This window comes from Eriocheir sinensis, chromosome 34 (assembly GCF_024679095.1).
Source record: "Eriocheir sinensis breed Jianghai 21 chromosome 34, ASM2467909v1, whole genome shotgun sequence".
Classification (NCBI taxonomy): domain Eukaryota; kingdom Metazoa; phylum Arthropoda; class Malacostraca; order Decapoda; family Varunidae; genus Eriocheir; species Eriocheir sinensis.
This window is the reverse complement of record NC_066542.1, coordinates 17,981,729-18,004,343: the sequence shown is the minus strand read 5'-3', so window position 1 is coordinate 18,004,343 and position 22,615 is coordinate 17,981,729. Positions and strand designations below refer to the sequence as shown.

The 22,615-nt window shown below is 43.5% G+C and overlaps 2 protein-coding genes and 1 long non-coding RNA gene across 7 annotated transcripts in view; 1 reads left to right on the top strand and 2 right to left on the bottom strand.

The window, feature by feature from the left end:
* The window catches only part of LOC127007167 (hexosaminidase D-like), a 58,851-nt gene extending 51,628 nt beyond the window's left edge, over positions 1-7,223 (top strand). For all 5 annotated transcript variants that reach the window (XM_050877880.1, XM_050877882.1, XM_050877879.1 and 2 more), the window contains one exon: positions 1,402-7,223. In XM_050877880.1, the coding sequence (XP_050733837.1) occupies positions 1,402-3,614 (2,213 nt within the window). In that variant the 3' untranslated portion in view covers positions 3,615-7,223. The remainder of the gene's footprint in view (positions 1-1,401) is intronic.
* A 2,593-nt stretch (positions 7,224-9,816) lies between these two features.
* LOC127007168 (uncharacterized) lies at positions 9,817-16,266 on the bottom strand. The gene is made up of 3 exons (XR_007760092.1): positions 15,953-16,266; positions 12,914-13,006; positions 9,817-11,045 (listed from the first exon to the last, which is right to left on the bottom strand). It is a non-coding gene; the product is annotated as an uncharacterized LOC127007168 (long non-coding RNA).
* Positions 16,267-16,572: 306 nt separating this feature from the next.
* The window catches only part of LOC127007165 (serine/arginine repetitive matrix protein 2-like), a 59,147-nt gene continuing 53,104 nt past the window's right edge, over positions 16,573-22,615 (bottom strand). Inside the window, exons 3-7 of the mRNA XM_050877878.1 lie at positions 21,518-21,679; positions 21,075-21,203; positions 20,544-20,724; positions 20,015-20,158; positions 16,573-19,547 (exon numbers count right to left, since the gene is read on the bottom strand). Coding sequence (XP_050733835.1) covers positions 19,363-19,547; positions 20,015-20,158; positions 20,544-20,724; positions 21,075-21,203; positions 21,518-21,679 — 801 coding nt within the window. The 3' untranslated portion in view covers positions 16,573-19,362. The remainder of the gene's footprint in view (positions 19,548-20,014; positions 20,159-20,543; positions 20,725-21,074; positions 21,204-21,517; positions 21,680-22,615) is intronic.

Here is a 22,615-nt window from a genome sequence, read left to right as displayed (position 1 = left end):
TGAAGGAACACTTTGAGATCAACAAATTTACACTGCTGCTTCAACTTTTTCCTTTAACGTGGCTAAATCATCACCGCTCTCCCCTACATTTTCATATTGCTTCATTCTGTGGTGAGGATGTATCTCCACAAACAAACAAAAATCCTGCTTCTTGGGTTCTGATGCCCCTTGCTGTCCCTTTTGCCCTCACCGTCTACTTTGGGAACCCCTGCTGTAGTGTGACGTGCATGTAGGAGTCGCTGCCGACCCGCAAGAGTCCCGCACACCAAGACTTTAGGATGGTGTACGTAAGGCGCCTAGATGTCCTTCACGCCCACCCTCAACAGCCCACCTTTGCCCACTGTGGCCCACTCTGCTCCTGTGGCCTGCACCTGCTTCGTAACGGAATGTGATTGGATGTAATTATCGTATTTGCACTTCGCTCTTTGGCAGTGTTCACGCACCGGCCTGTTCTTCGTTATGATCACTCTCATTGTGTTGCGTTCCCTTGTGAATTGTTAAGATTGCTGGGATAATGTAATTGTCCCACAGATCCAATCGCATTCTTCCACAAAGGAATGTAGATGGAATGGCTGTAGTGAGAGAGAGAGAGAGAGAGAGAGAGAGAGAGAGAGAGAGGAGAGAGATAGAGAGAGAGAGTGAGAGTGCGAGAGAGCGAGAGAGAGAGAGAGAGAGAGAGAGAGAGAGAGAGAGAGAGAGAGAGAGAGAGAGAGAGAGAGAGAGAGAGAGAGAGAGAGAGAGAGAGAGAGAGAGAGAGAGAGAGAGAGAGAGAGAGAGAGAGAGAGAGAGAGAGAGAGAGAGAGAGAGAGAGAGAGAGAGAGAGAGAGAGAGAGAGAGAGAGAGAGAGAGAGAGAGAGAGAGAGAGAGAGAGAGAGAGAGAGAGAGAGAGAGAGAGAGAGAGACGTGAAGAACAATTGTCGAACTCTCCATTTATTGTTGAATCACTCAACACCGACCTCTGCCAGCTTGTTGTCAGCCTTTGCACCACATCCTTCCTCTAATAATTGTCTCTTCTATTTTATTTTGTTCATGTTTACTATTATACTATACTTATATTTATTCATTGGCTCTCTCCAGTGTCTTATATCATGTATGTGAAGCATGTTTTGGTTTCTGCAGTGTACATGTAAGTTTTATGTGGTTCCTGTTTCCTTTACTGACACATTCCTGAACAGGCAAAGCCTTATTATTTGTCCACAGCGACATGCATGGCACTCCAACGCCTGTACTACTATGATTCTACCTCGACCACCCACCCACAGAGGCCCACCACCTTTAGTCTGTGGCTTCTGGTGTGTGTGTGTATGTGTGCGTGTGAATGCACCCATCCTATTATGTCAGTGTGGTTGCTACAAGTCGTCAGATCAAGGCACCAAAGCTTTAACAGTTCACCTTTTCCAGGACGTGAGGGGGCGCGGCCTGCAGCAGGTGAACGAGGGCGGCGAGGTGGGCGCAGCGTGATGGAGGTGCTGCGGGCTTGGTTCGGGCGTGCAGGCGTGGGTGCATGGCGTGCCCGGCGCCAGGTGGTGTGGGGCACGTGTGTGTTGGTGATGGTGGGTGTGGTGTACCTGCAATATGCCCCCACGGGCCTGCTGGACCACCCATCGGCCCCACGCCACCGGGCCCTCAACACCCTGTACTCCCCACATGAGCAGCACGGTGAAGTGGGACAACAGCCATCAGAGCACACACAGCAGGTCCAGCGGGTCAAGTTTGTGACCGGGGGCGATGGGCCTCAGGCAGGGCAGGAAGGGCAGGGCGAGGCTCGTGCTCGTGATGATGTGGACACCAACAATGACCTCAACAATATTAACAGCATCAATGAGGAGGCTGTGCCGTCTGACCCAGCAGCTGCCCAGCACCGCCTGGCTGTGGAGAGTCTGCAGCGGCGTGTAGCCGAGCGCCGGGCACAGGAGGAACAGGGTGCAGCAGGCAATGTGGGCGCTGGTGTGGCAAGTGCTGTAGGTGCCGTGATGCTGCCCCAGCAGGACCTGCCTCCCGGTGGCTGGGGCGGTGGCCAGTACCGTTATAACCCATACGGTGAGCCTGTATACGGCCGCACAGACCGACCCAACTACATCCCATCACACCGTGTTGTGCACCTTGACCTGAAGGGCGCCCCACCCAAGATGTCTGCCCTGCTGCAGCTCATCCCTTGGTTGGCACGACAGGGTGCCACAGCCATCATGCTGGAGTATGAGGACATGTTCCCCTGGCGCGGCCGGCTGGCCCAAGTGGCCGCTAAGAACCACTACTCCCGCAAGCAGGTGGCAGGCCTCGTAGCGGCCATCCGCAGTCATGGCCTCGAGGTTATTCCTCTGGTGCAGACCTTTGGCCACCTGGAGTTTGCTCTAAAGCATGAGCGATTCGCTCACCTGCGAGAGGTGCCTGAGCTGCCCCAGGCACTGTGCCCGTCACTCAATGAGTCCCTGTGGCTGGTCCGGGCCTTGGTGGACCAGACCATGGCTCTGCATCCTGGGGCTCGCTTCCTACACATCGGCTGTGATGAAGTGTTCCAGCTTGGTGAGTGTGAGCGGTGCCGGCAGGTGGTGCGTGAGACGCTCTTCTTGCAGCACGTGAAGGCCGTGGCGCGCTACGTGCAGCAAAAGTATGCTGCCGTGCCCCTCATTTGGGACGACATGCTGCGCCATATCTCAGAGTCCACCATGCAGGAGGCACAGCTGGGCCAGCTGGTGGAGCCCATGGTGTGGGTGTATGCCGAAGATGTGTACAGATTTGTGCAACCCTCCGTGTGGAGCAAGTTTGCACAAGTCTTCCCGCGGGTCTGGGCAGCATCTGCCTTCAAGGGCGCCTTCGGGGAGCAGCTGACAGTGCCCAATGTGCGGCGCCACCTAGACAACAACCTCAACTGGCTGGACGTGATGGCTGCCGAGTCTGCCAAATTCACAGGTGGCTTCCGCGGCCTGGTGCTGACAGGCTGGCAGCGGTACGATCACTTTGGCGTGCTGTGTGAGCTGATGCCTGCTGCCCTGCCTTCTCTGTCTGTGAACCTGCTGGCCGCCTCCCATGGCTACTTCAACGCCAGCGTGCAGGGCCAACTGTACCGTGCACTGAACTGCATGCAGACGCCCAAGTACCAGACGTGGCTCAACCTGGACTCTGACCCCTTTCTGTGGGACAAGTTCTCATGGTGTTTCTTCCCTGGAGCTCAGGTGTTTAAGATGACAGCTCGCCTGGATGCCACCCGGCGGGATGTGGACTCCTACATGGACCGTATCAACCGCGTCCGAGGCTGGATCACCGAATACAACCGCCGCCACAACTACACGTCGCCTATGCGTGTGGACGAGGACCTAGAGGAGCTGCCAGCACGCCTGCACTCAGTCACGCTGCTGCTCAAGACTGCCCGCGAGGCCTTGGCGGAGTGGTTCGATGACTGGACAGTCGGAGAGTGGCTGGAGCTACACATCTGGCCACTGCTCAACCGCCTCCAGACCATCCAGCGTGAGGCTGAGAGCATGAAGGCCAGGAAGTACTGGCCGGCAAGGCCCCTTCCACTGCTGCCTGAGCTGGCTGCCTTCGGAGTGTCAGAGCCCAGCCCTGTTGACAGCCCAGGCCGGCAGGAGTCTGATGGAGGAGGAGGAAGAGCGTAGACAAGTGCTGGTGTTGTGAACCAGCTGCCCCGCCCCGCCCCGCACGCCCCGACCTGCAATGTTTTGCCGGCAGGGCCAGCGCGGAATGGTTTAGGGGGAGTCCATCTTACCCTTCATACTGGAGGACCCGGACTCCCCCTCACCCAGACCCACTCACACCAGTATTTATTGTGAGAGAGAGAGAGAGAGAGAGAGAGAGAGAGAGAGAGAGAGAGAGAGAGAGAAAGAGAGAGAGAGAGAGAGAGAGAATCCTTTCCTCATTTGAAAAGCTTATCACACTAGTTCGCATGTTTGTAAATATACCTTGAATAGTCTTTAAATGTACGTACACGACACTTAATTAACAACTGTCTTTCACAGGTATATATGAACACCGTTTATTTGTTATACATTCAAAGCCACACCTGTTTAGTGTAGACGTGTACAGGCAAAAAAAAAATATGGCAATCGTTCATGTGGGTATGTATGCATGTCAGTCAGCTGGTATTCTGTATCATTAGAGTGTATCGATCATGTACTGCACACGTATTAGTCATGTCAATCAGGTGGTGAGTGTGTAGCCGTTTGTGTGTGTGTGTGTGTGTGAGTGTGTGTGTAAGTTTATGGCCGCGTTAAAAAGCTTCTACTTGTTATGTTAATTTCTATTTTTTCCTCTGTCATAGCTCAGGTTGTGTTAAGAAATAGATGATAATATATTTGTGTGTGTGTGTGTGTGTGTGTGTGTGTGTGTGTGTGTGTGTGTGTGTGTTTAAAATTGTGTGTTTGCATGTGTTCAGTCACTACAACATGGAAAGTCTGTCAGTCAATTTTTATACAATGGATTTCTCGCTCTCTGTTCTCCGTTTTGGTGTTTCTGTGCAACCCAAGCGTCATCCATCCTGCTGTCCTCCAAACGACGCCATGCCACGCCACCCACACGGGGAAAGTCGCCAGAGAGATAATTATGTGCTTGTGTAAAGGTTGTTCTTGTGTATCAGTTGACAACCCTATCAAGACTGAGGTGTGTTCAACTTTAAAGGAAATTTGTCTCCTTACATATTTAGTAGTAGTAGCAGCAGTATTAACAGTAGTAGCAGTAGTGATAAAAGTAATAATAATAGTATGCTGGTAGTTTTTATTATACTACTACTATTACAGCTGCTCCTCCTTTTCTTCCTCCCTCCTCCCACTACTAATACTACTACCCTTACTACTACTGCTGTTACTACTACTTTTCAAGAGGACGACAACTACAACTACTACTACTACTACTACTACTACTACTACTACTACTACTACTAACTCCCTTGAAATATAGTATCCATGTTAACACCTGAATTAAAGCATTGAAAAATTTTACCTTTACTCAAGTACATATACAGGTTGTTTAAACTTGATGGTAATTAAATGGACGTTTCTGTACGGGGTGGCCCATCTTCATGTTTATCTAATGCATAACTGTTATTGTTATTATGATTGTTATAATGATTCTTATTATTATTCTTAACATTATTTTTATTATGTTGATCATTGTTATTTGGCAAGAAAAAGTGACTTGCAGACAATCCTTTGATGCTCACCATCTTATGCAAACAAAAATCAATGATATGAAGGATAGAAATCAAAGAGAGTGTTAATCAAGACTAACTTGGTTGGTCTAATTAAAAATGTCACTTGTCAAAAAAAGGTCAATATTAAATTATGCTTCAGTTTGTAATTCCTCTTGAAGAATGACACCAACACAGTGGCAATTTTCTATCTAATCTATTAAGTTTGTTTGCTGAGGAAGTTACCGAACATGGTGGCATGGAGGAAATGATGCTTTAGACCAGCCCTAGCTAATGACATTCATGGGAAGTAGCATTAATGTTCAAGAAGAGGTAGTCAGACGTAAGGGCGCAGGTCAAAATTTTATAAGTAACTAGTTAAGCATGTGTAAAGGGATATATCACCTGTACTATGGAAGCATTGAAAGTAAATGAGTGATGCCTGGTAGGGTAGTCAGTCTCCCAGGTGTCCATCAGTCCGGCAGTCAGTCAGTGTGTTGAGTTTACAGTGATAGCGAGGCTGTTATTACTGTTGGTGGGCTGCCACTCTAACTAGCCGAGGTAATGTAGTGCCGCGTGCATGATTTGATACTTACTTGTAGAGGATTGGGGCAGGTAATGGCGGTAGCAGAACTGTAGAGTGTAGACTAAGCCATTATATCCCTTGACATGAAGAGTAACCTCGACCTAGCGTCATTTTGCGTGGGTAGTCATGACTAATTTGTGAATCATGGTACAGTCAGTCGACTCTGTTTTACGTTCCACTTGAGTGTTGCTGTTCCTATAGGGTGTGGGGCGAGCTGCACAGAGCCTGGAGGGAGGAGGTAGGCAAGGCTGTCTTGATGTGAAGTCCTGAGTGCAGAGTCATGGTTACGTCACAACTGGAGGAGTGAGTGTAATCCAGAACCAGTTGTCTAGAGATGGTGAAAGAGAAGCCATGTAAGTCTATTGCATCACTGCTTTCATCATCATCATTGTTCTTGATGGTGTTCATTGAAGGTGAGGCTTTAATAATAATGATAATGACTACAGTATGGGCACAACATATTCATGTGACTCTTCACACATCTAACAGCTGATATGGACTACCACATGGTATTCCCTTCAGCTGTGATGTTATCATAAGCCCAATTCAGATTAAGACAGCCTTAGTAGAGTCTGCTGCGCCTTAGAGCCTTGCATTGTAAAGATAAATTATGAAATTAAATAAAAATGCTTCAGCTTGTTTTCGAGACAGACACGTGGGGTGAGACTGTATCGGCCCACTTAGGTGGTAGATTCAGAGGGGTCCTGTACGGGTACCTCTTGCTTTACCCGAGATATGTTTTTCTGACGAAAGCTATGCAAGAAAACTGATTTATCTTGCCTTGGACATTCTGATTACACTAATATGAACGAAACCTCCAACGTTTAATGAAAGTCGTGTTGTGGTATTGTCTGAAGATTAAGCATCATCAGGCATTATATCAGGCTGAGCACAAGTCTGGATGAAAACTTATGGCTGGAGGCTCAGGTCTTATCTACTCGACTGGTTAGAGCATGTAGGAAGCCATGTCAAGCTCACAACTGTCGCTATGACACATGGAAAACATCAAATGGTCAATCCTTTTGTATGTTTCTCAGAATTTCATGCCATGATTTGTTTTTCATCATACCACCATTTATTCTTTTGGGAAATGGTTGTAATTACATGAAATCCTAGCTTCTTGTAATTATGCGAAATTCTTTTTATGCGTCTTCTTCAGAAACATAACGCGAGTAAAACGAGAGCTACCCTTCCTTCCTCAGTACTGTGTACGAGGACCTTTGAAGGAAAGCTTTGTGTCTGTGTGCCTGGCAAGGAGGAGGTGCAGTGAGCGATACAGACACAGCTGCCACCTCCATTATAGGGGAGTTCATGTGCTAGGCGGTGACTCTTTTATTTTTGTATTATTTATATATTTGTGAGGCTAATTGATGATGGCTTATTGCTGTCTTAGGGTCTCGGGGGCGAAGACGTCGCACTGCGAGCTAACCACTGTATCTGATCTTTGTTCTGTGGTGTGTACAGCATTCTTCACTATGAATAAAAAAATAGCCTGTTTACTTGATTAGAATTCTAGATAATGGGACCGCATGGAACTACAGTAGACCCTCTATTCAAGGCAAAACACGTACTAACAACCACCAACTGTTTAATGTCACCTAAGCAATACTAACCAAAATCCACCAAAACAGTTACAGTCTTGCACCACTAAAATCGTACCTTAACTTTATTAAAATTGGGATGTTAAAGTTTGTTGTAGTAGTCCGGAGTTGGAGCTTTAGAACTATATGGTCCCACAGTCTAGAACGACTACCGTGTTTTTTTACCTAATTTGAAATAACCAACTTTTGTACAGTGATGTAAATTCCTCATGATCAAAAGGTATGTGATGATCTTCTATTAGTTGGAGAAAAGTGTAAATGACATTTATTTGGCCAGATGCATTTCTCAAAAATCTTATATTTCTACCTTTGTGCCTAGGTCAGTTTTTATCAAGTATGGGTTGTGATAAACTACTTCCAGGGTTTCCACAAACAGATCATAATAAAAGAAGGAAGGAGGCACACAATTGGCTTCAATATTGTTCAGAGGTGTTACAAAGTGGGCCATTAGGGTAAAATTCAGAATAGAACCGAGTTGTTATTTAACACTAATTGAACAACACTATCTCCATCTTGTCTTCTTTTCATAGGATCAGCATGTTTTGGGCACATTTTATATCAATAAATTTACTTTACTTTTGAATTCAGAAACAATAATAACTGGAGGACATCTTAAAGTTGCTGGTGGAAATATTTGTCAAGGAAATGAATCACAAATTAACTGACCTTTATTTTTCAGTGTAATCAACTTGCTTCAATACACACACAGTTTGCTGCCGAGCTTGTGTGAAAAGAGAGAAGAAACTTGAACCTTTGCTGGGCCAGGATGGAGTGCATGAACCTGATGACAGAGACCATGAGGAGAGATGGAATTGGAACCTTTGCTGAGGCACAATTGGTTACACTATCATCAGACAAGAGAATCAAGAGGAGAGAGAAAATTAGAACCTATGGCAAGCTGGGATGGAGGGCACTAACATCAAACAGCTCCAGGAGGAAGGATGGCATTAGAATCTTGGCTGGAGCATGATGGAGAATCAGGTGGGGTGATGAAATAGTCTTTGCTGGAGCAGGGTGGAGTCCACTAACATCAGACAGATACCCAGCTGGAACTTTCGAGGGGGTAGAATGGACTACACTAATATCAGAGAGAGAACAGGTGGAGAAATACATAATTATCTTAAACCAAAACTAGTCCTCTTATGTTCATACTCCATCCTGCTCTGACAAAGGGTATCAAGAAGCCTCAAAATTGCCAAATATATAGAGGTTTGTCTTTTCATCTGAATACAACACAAATAGCATTAACATTAAGAATAAGTAGCAACTTTTATTTAATTTGTCTATGCTTAAAGATGGACTTGCCAATAGGTTCCCAGTATGGGGAAGGGAGAAGAAACTGGTTCCTTGCTATAATATTTTTATCTCAAGCATATGATTACTTGAGGCAAATACCCTTTTGGCTGCATTTACACTAAGTGAATTAATTCAATTCAAATCGTGAAGAATCATTTGACTCGTCATTTTGAATCAGCACCGTTCCCACTGACAGTACCCAGACAGCCTTGAGGAGAATCTCTGAAATATCGGTGTTGCCATGACAGAGGCGGTGAAAGTGTAGAACACGAATATGGGTGCATGAAATTAATGCTAAAAGATCTGAATATTGGGGCTTTGGACATTTGTTTTCGTATATACCACATCGCCCTTGTGGTAAATTGATCAGGATGTCCAGTAGCATGATGCTTACTCCTCTGCAGACTTGCCATGATTGATGTAAAATGGGTCTGCACACATCAGTGACTTGAATCGCCATGGCGCAGCGTGATTCAAACTGACTCAATTCACTTGGTGTAAATGGTTCCATTTGAATTAATATGAAGAATCATAATGAATCATGACGGTTTGAATCAAATTGATTCGCTTAGTGTAAACACAGCCTAAAAATCCCGTACCACCCATATGAATACTCAAGTTTGGCACACTTGCCTATAGGTTCCCCTTCTGAGCAGTAGATAAGAAAAAGACTTCTTAGCTACAGTATTATGTTCTTCCTTCTTCATCATCACCTTATTGTCCCTACAATTCTTTTGCTCCTGTATTCTCACAGCTCCTCCTTTCACTTTACTTGTCTCTTCTCATCTTTTGTTTTCTCATCTGCTACTAATCAGCCCTTACAGGCAACGAAGGGCCAGATGCTGTGATGTGTCTGAAATGGCCTCATATATTATTACCAGGCATTTCAAGAGCCGTTGCTTAAACTAAGGTAGACCCACTACATACATTACACTTTTCACCAGGCCAATTCCACCTTCCTCCTTTAGACCATCAGTGCCTGGCATTTGGAAATATAGGGACTCATTACAATTTTGATTTTGCAGATTATGGTGTCAATCAGCCTGTCCTGATGTCTGCTCCTTGGAATTCCATCAAGATAGAAGCTGTAGCACTGCTCTCTCCTGTTGGCACACTGTCTATGCATACCTTGATTCCCTCTTCCTCCCAGCTCAAAGGTATTAAAAACTCTCAACTTGTTTTATGAGTAGTAATCCTCTTACACCTTCAAGATTTACATTGCTCTTGTACAGTTTGTAGTACAATTTATTTTCAGAAAATATATTGAAATTTCAATATCTAAAAGAAATAACAATTATCATAAACAGCCTTGGTTCATGTTTTCCAAGTTACAGTCGGCAAAAGGAGTATCGGGCACCCATTGGTAGCCACCTAACCAACACATCATGTCTATAGATTTCACTCAAAATCTATTCAATTGACCCATGGACGATCGATACTTCTTTTGCCGACTATACATTTAAACTAAATTTCTTAATAAAATAGATACAGCAAGTAAACCACATGCTTCAAGATATACTAATATCTAAAAGATTGAAGATGTAATAGTTAATGTATGTCTTTCTACTGATTTCCTCATCTGTAAATAACTTTTATAATAAAATTAAATAATGCCAAATAAATGGCAGTTCTCATTGGTCTATATAGAATTAAATATCTGTGAATATTTGGAAAAGTTATTTAACAATGCAAAATTAATGAGTCAACGCTTTGATTCGTACTAAGTCCATAATACCTCAAAGAGTCTCCGGAGAAACACAAAGCATCTAGGTTGGGAAAAAAAAAATGTGTACCTTATGCCCCTTTCATTTAGCTTCACTTTCCTTTCACTTAGCTGGGGGTTTTCACACGCAGCCACGATCACAAACAAGTAGTGCTGCTCATCATGTTACCTGGCATTCAATTGTAGCTTTTCTACATAGCTGCATCCACGCCACTATCTTGGCAGTGTGTATGTGTCACGACTGTAGTGCTGCTGACGCCCAACTCAATTTGACACTCCCTATCCCAACACTGCCACGTCCATGTTCTATGAAAGCCATTTATAATCACTTTCTAGAAAAGTAAGCAGAGCTTCAAACACATGTTAGCAGCCTAGTGGCCCTGTCTGAAAGGGGCCAAGCTTGAGTTTATTTCAGGTCTCTTGGATATACAATAAGCAGAGTTCACAGAATATGGAATGCAACGATTGGATTATACAATGTTAAGTCAAACACTGAATTCTATGCGGTCACAGTACTAAACTAATTTCTCGCAAGGTTTGTGATGGTAGAAAAATTTCTTCAGATTTTACAATCTCCTTCCATTTTCCCCAACAGACTGCTCCTGATGTTCAACTGACGCCTGAATTCTCCTGCCATGCTTGGTGTGCACAGAATTGCTCCATCCAGGCCTGCACCGGTGGCTTGGAGCAGCATCAACACTGCTCAAGATCCACAGCACACCAAACACAAAAGAAGCAAAAACATAGATGAAGTTTCTGAACTCTGCAATCTAACACATTTCAAAGTAAAGGAAGAGTAATACTGTTCTTGCATACTGAAGATATTTCTGTGTGGCATTCTTTTTATTATTCAAGGCAATGTAAGACTGGTCAATAAACACTGTGATGCGGACACTCTTCTCGTTTAATATACGGAAAAATGCTTCCAGTCTTTCTCCGGAGACTCTTTTAGGTATTTTGGACTTAAGGACAAATTTGGAGGTGCTTACTGGCCATATTTTTGGTCATTTTCAACATTTTTAACTAGTAGATATACACACTTGCATTTTTTGTGCAAACTCTGCCAGTTTCTATATATTCTAGACATTTTTTACACTAATAGTAAATAAAAATGTATAAAGTAAAAAAGTGAGCAGTGTGATTTAGCTCAGATTATTGAATCGTCAAAAAAGAAATACAAGATTTAAAAATCACTAATAGCATTACTTCAGGCTGACAAGAAAGTAAAGTACATATTAACACAAAGATGTACATATATATACAGATTTCAATTGTCTTGATGTTCCCTATGACTTACAATGTTATTCAGTTGCAATAAATGAGCTTAATACTAAGTCATCTTGAGTTTTTCCATGTTCTCTTTTAATCAAAGCCAGTGCTACTCAACCTGGGTGCATGGCTGCCTTGGAGGAATGGGAGAATTTGATGGAAAGCAGTAGTACTTGTGGGGAAATAAGATATATAGTTATGGAGATAGGATCTGCTGCAGCAGTGGAAATATGACTCTAATGGAGAGACAAGATGAAATTAGTGAGTAAAGGGGAATTAATGGCTCTCTTTAAACTGGTAAAGAAAAGTGAATCTACCTTCTTTTATCTTTCCTCTATATCTCCGACGCCCTGGTCCCAAGCTTCCCTGCTCTGGGCTTGTTAGAGCCATTTCACTGGTGGTCTCACCCTAACACCCCCTCTCTCAAAGCTGTTCTCATAATCATATACTCACAGTTATTCTCCCTTGCTATAGATCCATTTCATAGGTGGTCTCCCTCTGACACCCTGTCCCTCAATCTTGCCCCCGTACATTCTCTGCAAGTCATTCCCCCTGGCTATAGATCCATTTTACTAGTGGTCTGCCTCGGACATCTCTTCCCTCAAACCTGCCTCCATATATGCTCTTCATAAACTCATCCTTATTGATTCTCTCATGTGTCCAAACCATCTCTCAGCACCCACAACGATTCTCCCATTCGGTCACCCTACAACCCACTCCTTTTGCTGTTACACCCACACCAAGCCTCTCATTCATGTTCTAATTGCTTTTTCCATCCCATCCTGACACACCACAGGCACCTTTTGTATTGAATCTAATATTTGGTGTGTGGGTTCAGGATTGCTGTGCTATGTCCTTCATCCTTGTCTCTAAGGCATGTGATACAGATGGGAGTATAATACTACTTCTTGTATTCTTCTTTACCCCCATGCTCAGATTTCTTCCTTCTATAACTTTCCAAAACATCTATGACCTGTCTGTCTCTCACTACTCTCTCTCTCTTGTCTTTACATACACAGAGCTGTCCCTAAGTACTTAAACTCAATTGCTTCCTTTGTGCTCTCTGCTTTAACTATATATGACTTCAAACTCTATAATCTGCTCTCTTGCCCTCTCAAATATAATCTCCTTTAGACCATATGAAAAAGTTGTTATAAAAGCAAACTGCAAGACCATTTCTAGTAATTATCATTTTAATATATACAAAGGGGGAATAAATAGAAAAAAACAGGTTGATTAGCACTGGCACATACTCTACCTAATATACCAACAATTATACATAAAAAGCTTACATGTACCTGCTCCTTGTCTTGCATTAGTTACCATGCAGCTGAAGATCACCTACATCGTTCCATCTTCCAGTCTTCCTTTCAGCTCGACTCCATTCTCCCCTGCAATATAAGGGACCAGATTAAAGTGACGCTGCACATAATGTAAATTGTGTGGGGGAGTTTATGTCCAGTGGGGACAAGACAGCCTTTCCATCCTTCTCTTTCCTGTCCCTTTATGATCAGACAGATTATGACAATTTTGTTTGGGTTATGTTCAGTCACCTCAGCTTATAACTAAAGGGGCATAGAAGGAACAGAATCAGTATTATCCCATTCATTCATTCATTTCATCGACGCCTGCTCCTAGGAGCTCCCACCACGGGATGGCCACGGTAGAAGAGCTTCCAACTTTCTCTATTCAGACACTCTCCTTGCCTGCTCAAAGTTTCTCAAGGATCTTTCACCCCTTTCCCTGACATGCTCCTGCACCCTATCTCTCCATTTCACTGGAGGTCGTCCTCTAACATTCCCTCCCTCTATCTCACTCACATACACCCTCCTGGTCATCCTACTCTCCTCCATTCGCTCCATGTGGCCAAACCACTTAAAGTCTGTCGCTCCACTTCTTCCACCACTCCACACTTCTTCCCTTCACCCCTGTGACACATTCCAAAAGGCTCGTACACACTTTTATTACTCATTCCATCCATTCTACTCACACCACAAGCACTCCTCACATAACTCATTTCCACTGCCTGCACTCTAGACCTCTGACTTTCATTCCAGGCCCATGTTTCACTTGCATATGTAAGGGTTGGTACTATTATTGCATTTCTCAAAACCCTCTTTTGCAACTCTCTCTCTCTCTCTCTCTCTCTCTCTCTCTCTCTCTCTCTCTCTCTCTCTCTCTCTCTCTCTCTCTCTCTCTCTCTCTCTCTCTCTCTCTCTTTCTCTCTTTTTTCTCTCTCTTTTCCTCTCTCTCACACTCTCTCTCTCTCTCTCTTTCTCTCTCTCTCTCTTTCCCTCCCTCTCTTTCTCTCTCTCTCTCTCTCTCTCTCTCTCTCTCTCTCTCTCTCTCTCTCTCTCTCTCTCTCTCTCTCTCTCTCTCTCTCTCTCTCGGTGTACATGCGATGCGAAGCTTTGCACACATATGACCTATAATGGCGGATAACTCGAAAGTATATGCCAAGTATGGTCTGGTGTTTTATGCACACTACCCTGATTCTTGTTCCAGCGTAACTGGATGTTGCTTAAGTGTTGTATGAGGTTTGTTTGGCAATTATACAACCATTGGAAGTTGTACGAGTATATGACCCTCCTTCCCACAGGTTACGTTGAGCGTATGATGGGATGAAGCACGTAGCTGACGCTTGATCATTTATAGGAAATCGCGAAAGAGACGGAAAGGGAAAAGGATGGAATTGAAGCGGGAATTCATTGCAGAGTAAAAACGTGAAACGAAATTGGAGAAATATGAAAATTTTCTTCTGATATTAGGAAAAGACTGCTATACGATATGTGTTCATGTAGATAGCTATGCTAAAAAGTCATAGCACACAAAAATAGACAGAGAGTATATGATGGGTGGATTAATAATGTAAATAACTGACCACATATGTTACTTCAAAATTCATCACCATCGACAAACAGGTCATCCTCGGCATCACTGTTGATGCTGATGCAGACTTCATATAATTTATATTTATCTGCCATTTATTCAAGTCATACGTGTGCATGTATTCCTATCTCGTGTACATCGCAAGTGAGAGAGAGAGAGAGAGAGAGAGAGAGAGAGAGAGAGAGAGAGAGAGAGAGAGAGAGAGAGAGAGAGAGAGAGAGAGAGAGAGAGAGGGGGGAGGGGGCAGGTATGGGGGGAGAGGGTGCGGGGGAGGAGGAGGAGGGTAGGAGGGAGGGAAAGGGAGGGATGGGAGTAGGGAAAGCCAGGGGTGGAGGTAGGTGGTGGATACACGTCACAAATACGTCACGCCTCACCTGTTCGAATGTGTAAGTGGCTCACGCAGGTTTTGCCATCACAGTCGAGTAAACGCCGTAATTAACCGCATCTGGCATTGCACAATAGCGTCAAAAATTAGCGGAGTGTTTGAAACAATCTGTGCCAAAGCCCCATGCTGATCCGAGTCTTCGTTTGAAAGATATTTGCGAAAAACGGTATGTCATAGGGTCTGATATGGATAGTAAGCATTGCTATCACTTCACATTGATGCATGGTTATGATGAGTGGTTGCCCATTCTAAAGCCAGTGTATATCCCTTAGTGTTAATCCTTTCGACGTGTCTTTAGATTTTGGGTGGGTTCCCGAATACTGTAATTTTTTCAATAAATCAAAAGTCGTCCCACCATATGTCGCGGCTGAAGAGTTAATGAGCTGAGTGCGTAAGGAGCAGAGTGGTATTTCAGGGTTGCTGAGAAGCACAATCAATCTTACGAACAGACGTGCGGGGAGGGGATAGAGTTCCTCTCACCTTCTCCCACCAAGGCAGCGACTTGGGAGGGACACGGCGAAGACATGCACTAACGTCGACAGAGCGCAGGGGTGTCGGTCCAAACAGTGTGGCAGTCTGTGGTGAACAACTTTGCGAGATGGTAGCCCAAAATATGGGTTGGGTAGTTGACGTGGCAATCCAGCTGGTTACTGTAGGCAAGGCTCCGAACACGCGAGTTGGATCATCAAAGCAACAGGTGGAGCAGTCAATTAGTCAACCTGTTACTAGTACAGCGGCAGAATGCCCCCCAACCCCTCCCCCTCAAGTCATTGTATACCACACCCCCACCCATCCACCCACCCACCCACCCACACCCACACACACACACACACACACACACACACACACACACACTCTTCAAAGGCTAAACTATTTATAAAAAGGTTTTCGTATTCTGTAGAGTGTAGAGCATCACCAGTTCTGAAACAAGAATAGCTGAATGTTCTCCCGTAACTGGTACACCAATCACTAGTTCTTGCCATCAACTGTTCGGAAAGACTCACACACACGGAGGAGGAATGGAACCCCTTACCTCACCCCTCCCAGTCACCAGGATATTTACCATGTGTTTGGTGGACGACTATGGCGTTTTCCACCATGGGTAGCAGCTTCGAGAGAACAATGGACGCAATAATGCCTCCTCTCAAGCGGCCATTTCATCCCTGACAGCGACAACACAGTGGCCAACAGCTGGGTTTCTTCGGGCTGCCCAACATCTAGACCACCACTTGGCACGTTGGTAGCAACAGAATAATCATTCACGTAGGAGGAGCATATGGCATTCTTTCCCTCTTGTCTACGTTTGGAATAAGACTGCTCAACGAGGATGATCAGAGAGCCCCAGCTAGCACGTCCACACTCGGCGACGCTCCACCTGCCTCTGAGTCTGACTGCCATTCACTGTGGCAGTTCGAGAGCTTCGAAGCAGGTCGTTCAAACCAAGGAGTGATTTGGAAAGCCACTGTCCAGAGAAGTCGTTGTGTCCTCCCTAAACGAAAATGCATGCAGCTAATATACAAAGGCAATATAATTCATAAGAACACGACTCTATAGGCGCCACTGTCATATGGCGGGCGGTTCGAAATAGATTCCAAGCACGCGAGTCCCCTTGCTAGGGAGTGTCACTAATATGAATCCTAACTATCTATTATATGAATATAAAAGGCTAAACATACATACACGATTTCAGTTTATCTTTATTTGGTCCGCTTTCCCATATAAAGCTGAGGCGCTAATAACATGATCATTGTTCTGATGCTATGTACAGAGGAAGGGTTCAAGTTTTCTGTTCATTAAAGGAAGACAATGGATACACTAAAGAAGCATACCCAGCACATTCAAAGCAGACGCCCAAAATATTAGTGATGTATACAGTCTTTGCAATGGATTTTGAATTGGTCTCTGCTCGACCAAACCAGGATACTGTAAAGAGCCATTGCATCTGTTGGCCATGGTTAAATAGAATACCTTATACAGCATAGTAAATAGCATTAAATCTGATAAAAAAGCAATATATGAATATGTAATGAGTGAATCTTTATAAAAATACTATGTACATTATGATACAGAGTAAGCGTGGCGCAGCATCGCCAAGGCTCGCTGCGGGCACGCCGAGGATATTGAATCACACCAGTTTTCTCGCTGCCAGATTACATAATAGTGAAGACAAGAGTTTTGTCTCTAATTGTGACATACTAAACAAATCCAAAATACAAATGCTACTACATGAAAGCAAACTAACAGATATACTTATGTAGTCTGTAAAACACTTTCTATTCACCCACAAAATCCTAACATTGATAAGTGCAATATAAAATAAGTACTTTTCACGAAAACAAATGAAAACCTAAACATTACATCTCTATAAAAATGATAAATATATGAATATTGTGACATATTCCTGTATGCAGATGGAATTGTATGTGTGGTAAGTTTCCACATGATGCAGGACGAGTCTGTAAGTAACTGTTTGCAGCATGACTCGGTCCTACACGGAAAATGCTTGTATCCATCCACCAGCATAAAGAAATGCGCCTATCACAGACGAGGGTTGGCATTCATACATTACGCACCAACGCCTCAGATTCCACTTGGTTCTCGTCACTGTCACTCAACGCTTGTGTAAGACGGTGTAACGTGTGGAATCTGTGAAACCCAGAGAGGCCAGTCAGCCCCTACATTGAGAGGGGCTGTCACACAGGTCAGCCAGATCCTACATATATCTAGAGGGGCTGCCACACAAGCCAGTCAACCCCTACATCTAGAGGGGCTGCCACACAGGCCGTCAGTCCCTAGCACCACTCTCACCACAGTGTACAGATGGCCAGCTGTGACTCATGTCTGCCATTAGTCCTATGCCCTCACCAGTTGTCTTGATCAAGAATAAAAAGCATGTTAAATAAATGATACTGCAGAATGAGAATCAAGTCTTCGGGATCTTTTTTGCCTTATGTGCATGAGTCACTCACACCTAAAATGAACCACTGTAATGTAAAAACTGAAGTCATTAAGTTACATAGGACTCCTTGAAGATCATAACCACCTCCACCAAATTTCTCATAATTATGAACGAGAAAAGGTAAGTGTGATTGTGATGCTAATCCCCCAGTCATTTCAAATGCATGTCATCTTCTTACAACATTGTAAACAAAATACAATATAACTTTTAATTTTCCATCAATTACTGTGCAGTAATGACAGAATCATGCACTGTAAGTATACATAATTATATGTATTTTCCTACAGGAAAACTTCTTAGTCACTTCACTTCACAACAGTAATGGTGGTGATTTTGATACTAAATTTGAGCTTCATATTAATTTCCACTTTTCAAAGTGGATGACAACAATAACCAAAGATGGAAAAAAAAGTGGGAGAGTGTCGGTGAGGACATGCACAATAGGGATTTTAAAAGTTGAATTCCTAATCATTTTCATGTTGAAATCATGTGTTATAAATAAATATTTAACTCTGATGAGTCTGATGCATACTTTGTGTTAAAAATATCAATCTTTGTGAGCTAGTACACACGTTAATAAGGCATGAGATTATTTGTAAACCTTAAATTGTCTTTACTGGAAGCAGTCAAATTCTATGTAAATCATGAAGACTTATCATTGGCAAATAGTGCCAACATAAATTTGAGTTTTTACAATATAATTATTTGAATTTTTATCTAACTTTTTCATCCTATTTTATACACATGAATATAATACTATGCATAAAACTAGATATACAAATCAACAAACATCACTGGTATCCTATTTTTTTACAAAGACAATATAATCAATGAACTAGAAAACATGATAGAAAATAAATCAATAAACAGCAATTACTTCATGACAAAATATGATTTAATTGCAGAGCTCAAACAAAACACTGAAAACAGTGTTCCCTGGTAATTTAATTGCTGCACAGAATAAGAATTAGAAGCCCAATAAGTGATTGAGATAAATACAGTGACAATTACTCAATATAGCTAAACTCTCTGTGACCTCATCCAGTGACTCCAGCTTCTCCCCCAATCAGTTTCTTGTATATGATATAAATTCGGGGAGAAGTATTTGCACTGCTGTATACTGGTCAAGTATCAACCTGAAGTATCCATCACTGCAAAATTACTGTGCTTGATTTAGCTTAGTTGGCATCAAACTTCACTGTAATGCTCATACAGATCATGCACTCTAAGTATTTTATGCCAGTGTTAGAGCTCAGGAAAACCAACATGACATTTAGCACCGAGTAGGAAATCTTAAGAAACATCTTTTTAATTATGTAAAAATAACGACTTGTTGAGAATATCAGGTATATAATGTATTAGGTAATGGATGGAAAAACTATAACTGAAAGTGAACATAATAGTTTCCAGGACAAATAAAGGTAGATAACAACAAGCACTGATCCCACAACCAGTATCTCTACATTTCACCACAGCATAATGATTACAGTGATTTACAGCATACTATAAAAACTTCATTCTTCATTTTTCGCAGCCGTGTAGTCCAGCTTCTGCCTGAGGACGAGAGTAACTGTGCCATCTGGTAACTTTTTCAGGAAGTTCCACGCCTCGATCCTTGCCATCCCCGTCACGTCAACGGTGTTCACGCTGACCAACTCATCGCCAACCTTGAGGACGCCGCCCTTGTCCGCTGCACCACCTGGAAGGCACAAACAATACCATTCAATACACTTCATTAACTTTACTCAAAATGAAAACTGTCAACAGAAACTCTTGGGAAATCTTCAGCCACATTTAACACCAATAGACTGATCAGACTGCAATTTTTTTTTCTCAAAATTCATAGATCAAACAGTCTGTTACGGGCGGAGCGTTACTTGGGCAGTGACGTGTAAAAGTCTACGGACACAGCAAGCCAGGTTTCATGACTTAAAGCCTTCCCTGATTAACAATGATCATCTTAGATAAGAGTGATGAGTTTGGAGACAGAGGGAAGAGGGAAAAAAATAAAGAAAAATAGATATATGAAGGTGGTTAGAGATCTGGAAAAAATATTAACGAGGAGCGAGAGCAAGGAAAGGATAGAATGGAAAAGGCTGGTCAAAAACACTGATTCCACATAAAAAGAGAAGTTACCAAGACAAAGAAGTAAGATTAGGGACGTACCACTGAATATCTTCTTTACAGTAAGTGGACGGTCGCCGAGTGGTGAGTCTTTGCCACCCTCCAACGAGAAGCCAAGCCCTGCACCATCCTTCACGAGGGTAATGGTGAATGGAGGACCTCTGGGAACTGACATAGCAGCTACATCTGCAAGACAAAGATATGCATGTAATTTGATGAACAAAAATACAAGTTATGTGCAGACTGATAAAGTTCTACTAAAGATCATATGCAAAGTTAGAGTTAGACAGCATGAAACTCTAAAAATTAAGAACCTACAGCAATATAAAAGCTTACTTCTCTTGTTTACTTAATCTCTGATATAGTATCAATCCAAACCAATCCGTGATGTTGCTTTTGAAGATAATACATATGTAATTTAACTTGGGAAAGCTTGTGCTGGAGTACCATTATTATAAGAACGGGATTAGGGCTCTAAGAGAGACGGGTCAAAAAAGACATCAGGGAAACATAACATTTATGTATTGTTTCAAGATTTAGTGTTAATGTCATATAGAAAATGAGAACATACCTGAGATGAGACTTTTGCTGTCCATGGGCGACTCGAGGATCTTTGGAGGCCTTGGGGACGTGACGTGGTTGATGAGGGACGGACGGTGGATGAAGCTGCCGTCAGACTCTGTCATGTTGGACTCCTGCGGGGTGACTGACCGACTTCTGGACAGCACAAGAACAACCTCTGGCCTTGGTGACTGTAATGAAGTAAAGCAAAGACTCTTAGCTATACAGGAAGAAAATGAACGTGATGTGCAAACGTACACAAGAAAAGGGCAAATATAGTTAAGCATAACAGAGAAAAAGAGATAAAAAAAATCGAAAAACAATAAATATGAAAGTGTGTGTGTGTGTGTGTGTGTGTGTGTGTGTGTGTGTGTGTGTGTGTGTGTGTGTGTGTGTGTGTGTGTGTGTGTGTGTGTGTGTGTGTGTGTGTGTGTGTGTGTGTGTGTGTGTGTGTGTGTGCGTGCGTGTGTGTGTGTGTGTGTGTGTGTGTGTGTGTGTGTTTTATTGGTCGCTGAAGAAGGACAACGCATGTGACGGATACCTTGAGTATGCTGAGAGCCTCCTTGTGTGTGACGCCTCGGAGGTTCTTGCCGTTGATGGACAGGACTCGGTCTCCGCGCTGGATGCGTCCGTCGCGATCCGCTAGGCTGCCAGGAATGACCTTGTGGACCTGTTGGGTGAGGGAAGTTTTGTCAGGATTTTTTCAGGACATAACTATATGACAACAGGAAAACTTCTGGAATATCTCTCTCCAATAGAGTCATGTCTGAATTTACTGTCGCTTCTGACTTGCAATAATAGTCTTGGGCACATGTTCACCATTTTTTTATATTACATTTTTATATCATATTAATCAATGAAAACATGACAGGTTTCTGATGCTCCTCTGATTTGCAACACTGATCTTAAGCACATGTTGACTGAGGCATTTTCTTTATATTACATTCCTATATTATATTAACTTCTGAGGACAGGACAACTCACGGTGATCTCCTTGGCCTCGTAGTCAGCCCCGCCTGCAAGTGTGATGCCGATGGAGCCGTGGGCGACGACTTCTCTGTGCAGCACCACCACCAGGATCTCATGTGAGGGCGTTCCCGACTCCTCCAGTGACTGGTTGGCCTCTTCGATCAGCTGAGCCAGTTCCTGCAAGACAATGGTTAAAGGTAAGAGATAAAGTGAAGGGCATACGCTATAGTTGCACTCTGGTTAGGCGACTATTATATATGTATCCTCCCTTGCAAATACCTCACAAACCATGAAAATCAAACGTCTGTTGTATGATTGGGAAGAATAACTCATACATGCATACTACTGGACCTCCTGACACGCCATGTTGCTCTGAATACTCACTGCGTCCACCCATGCACCCATCCCTAACACCATGACTCTTCAGCAAATACATCTTTGTAAATATCTAGCACATCACGGGAATCAAACGTCTGTTGTATGTTTGAGACGAATAACTCAGACATGCACAATAAAGAACCTCCTGACATTTTATACTGCTCTGAATAACGATTTCTTTCAAAATGTACCCACCCTTAACGCCATGACCCCTTCGCAAACACATGCTAATATAATTATATCACGCGCGAGAGATTCCAGCGTTTGCCTGTGGTCTGCCTGAGAAAATAATAACGTTAAACTGCGCCGCACGATGCCTTCCATAAATAAAAGCTGTCGGCTCGCACCTCTTCTTTTGTTGGCAGCACAATGACGCGGGAGAAAAATGCTTCGCTCACACAGTACAATGGCATCTGCTGGGCGCGGCCGACCTTGGCGAAGGACGCTGACTGACGGCACCGTTTGAGCTGAATTCCTCGCCTTGTTACACGCTACATTAAACTGGGCGTCGATGAAAACTATACCACACGTTCTCTTGCTCCCTAGCGTGGTGAGTATACCCAGTGCACTCCCGTTTTCAAGTATAAATGCACGATGGTAGATGAAAATACTCGCTTATCTTGGTAGTGGCTATAAACGATCGTCACAGGCTACATTTAACTTAGCATCGATGAAAACTACACCACCACCTACTACTGTTACCCAACGTTATGAGTATACCCAGTGCACTAACGT